The sequence below is a fragment of the Cupressus sempervirens genome, chromosome 9, assembly GCF_028749045.1.
Source record: "Cupressus sempervirens isolate cs-2001-9-10 chromosome 9, ASM2874904v1, whole genome shotgun sequence".
Taxonomy (NCBI): domain Eukaryota; kingdom Viridiplantae; phylum Streptophyta; class Pinopsida; order Cupressales; family Cupressaceae; genus Cupressus; species Cupressus sempervirens.
In genome coordinates this window covers 147,975,457-147,977,056 of record NC_143126.1, presented here as the reverse complement: position 1 = coordinate 147,977,056, position 1,600 = coordinate 147,975,457, and the positions used below count along the sequence as shown (strand labels likewise).

Sequence of the window (1,600 nt, the reverse complement as noted above, 5' to 3'; positions counted from 1 at the left end):
TAGAAATTGAAATCATATAAAAGCATAAACAGCAATTCAATTCAGAAACTGAAATCATGTTCCCTGGATATTCTTTAGTGAAAACGAATACGTCAAATTTAGAAATTGAAATCATATGAAAGCATAAACAGCAATTCAATTCAGAAACTGAACGTTTGCAGAAACTTAATGACTATCAATAAGAATAAATGATATTTAAATATCTTGAAAAAGAAGAATAAATGATATGAAAAAAGCTACTTACAAAATCATATACAATCAGTTAGTATTCAAATAATGTGAAAATTACGGCCACAAGATGAGAAGGAAGTTAAAATGAACGATTTGTTGATCTGAAACCTCCCATTAAATAAGACTAATTGATATTTGAAAATTAAGGCGACAGAAGGAAAGCTAATCAAAATTTTATAGTTATTCAGTTAGTACTGGAATTCATTGAAAACTAGGGCCACATGAGAAGGAAATTAAAATGAACAGTTTGTTCTGGGATCTGAAACCTCCCATTAAATAAGATAAAAACCATAACCATATATGCATTTATATGTTAACGACGTTCAAGAGATGTCTCTATTAATGATATCTGAACTGGTGTAGTTAGTACCGAGCCTTAGGCGCAGATCGACAAAAGAATCCTTCTCAAAACTTTCTGTAGAATTTTTCTCTTCTTCACTCCTCTCCTGCAAAAACTGGTTCACAGATCCACCATTTCCTTCACATTTATCGTTTCCATCACATTTCTTATTTCCCTCTCTTGATTTCTTACAAGAATAAATAGCAGAAGTACACTGATCTAACGTCAAGGGCAACTCAGGACGACCAAAAAGCTCAAAACTGGTACGAATATCATCATTTTCAGGCGACCGGAAAACCCTCTTCACCTCCCGCCGTTCCCGTTTGTGGGCATTCTGGTGGCCGCCGAGAGCCTGAGACGTCGGGAAAACTCTGCAGCAGAACCGGCATTCGAATTTCAGTTCAGAATTGCCCTTCTCTTTCTCAATCTGTATGCCGAAGATTCTCACGGATTTCTCCACTTGGGTTTCCGGTGACCGGTAAAAAGGGCCGTCTGGGTCAAAAGATCTGCTGAAGGGAAGCTGAGAAAAAGCCATGGGAGGAACAGAAACAGGAACAGAAACCATTCTTTTTCTGCTGCTGCCTGCGTAATTGAATTCTCTTACTTCTCCCATTCTCTACGCTTGTGTTGGACTTAGTGGGAGAAAAGAGATGTTAATATAATAAGAGTGGGGGGCGGGTGGCGATGTGGAATGTTGGAGAGTTGGGAAGTGCCATTTCATCTTATTCCTTGTTTCATTATTTTCATTATTTCTCTTTATAGAAGTGACATTTTTGTGGACCAGGCTCTGGAATTCTTTTCCTTCCTATCAATTTTGTTACGTCAACTGAGGCCCAGTTGTGGGAGCTTCACATCATTGCGTTAGATGAAAGTGGGGCTTCTCCTTTTCTTCTCACAATGCTGTAACTGGTTATGTCAGATGTCTCTTTTCGGAAAGCTTAGCTCGTGTTGGGTTATGTACATCAAGGGATTTTCCTTAATATGCACTCCATTCTTACATTGAAATGATTTCTGGTACTAGAGGAAAAA

The 1,600-nt window shown here is 37.9% G+C and overlaps 1 protein-coding gene across 1 annotated transcript; it reads right to left on the bottom strand.

The window, feature by feature from the left end:
* Positions 1-388: 388 nt before the first annotated feature.
* Positions 389-1,237, bottom strand: LOC149537948 (uncharacterized). The gene has a single exon (XM_089802282.1). The coding sequence runs from the start codon at positions 1,182-1,184 to the stop codon at positions 555-557; it is 630 nt and encodes a 209-aa protein (XP_089658408.1). The 5' UTR covers positions 1,185-1,237; the 3' UTR covers positions 389-554.
* Between the last annotated feature and the right edge of the window lie 363 nt (positions 1,238-1,600).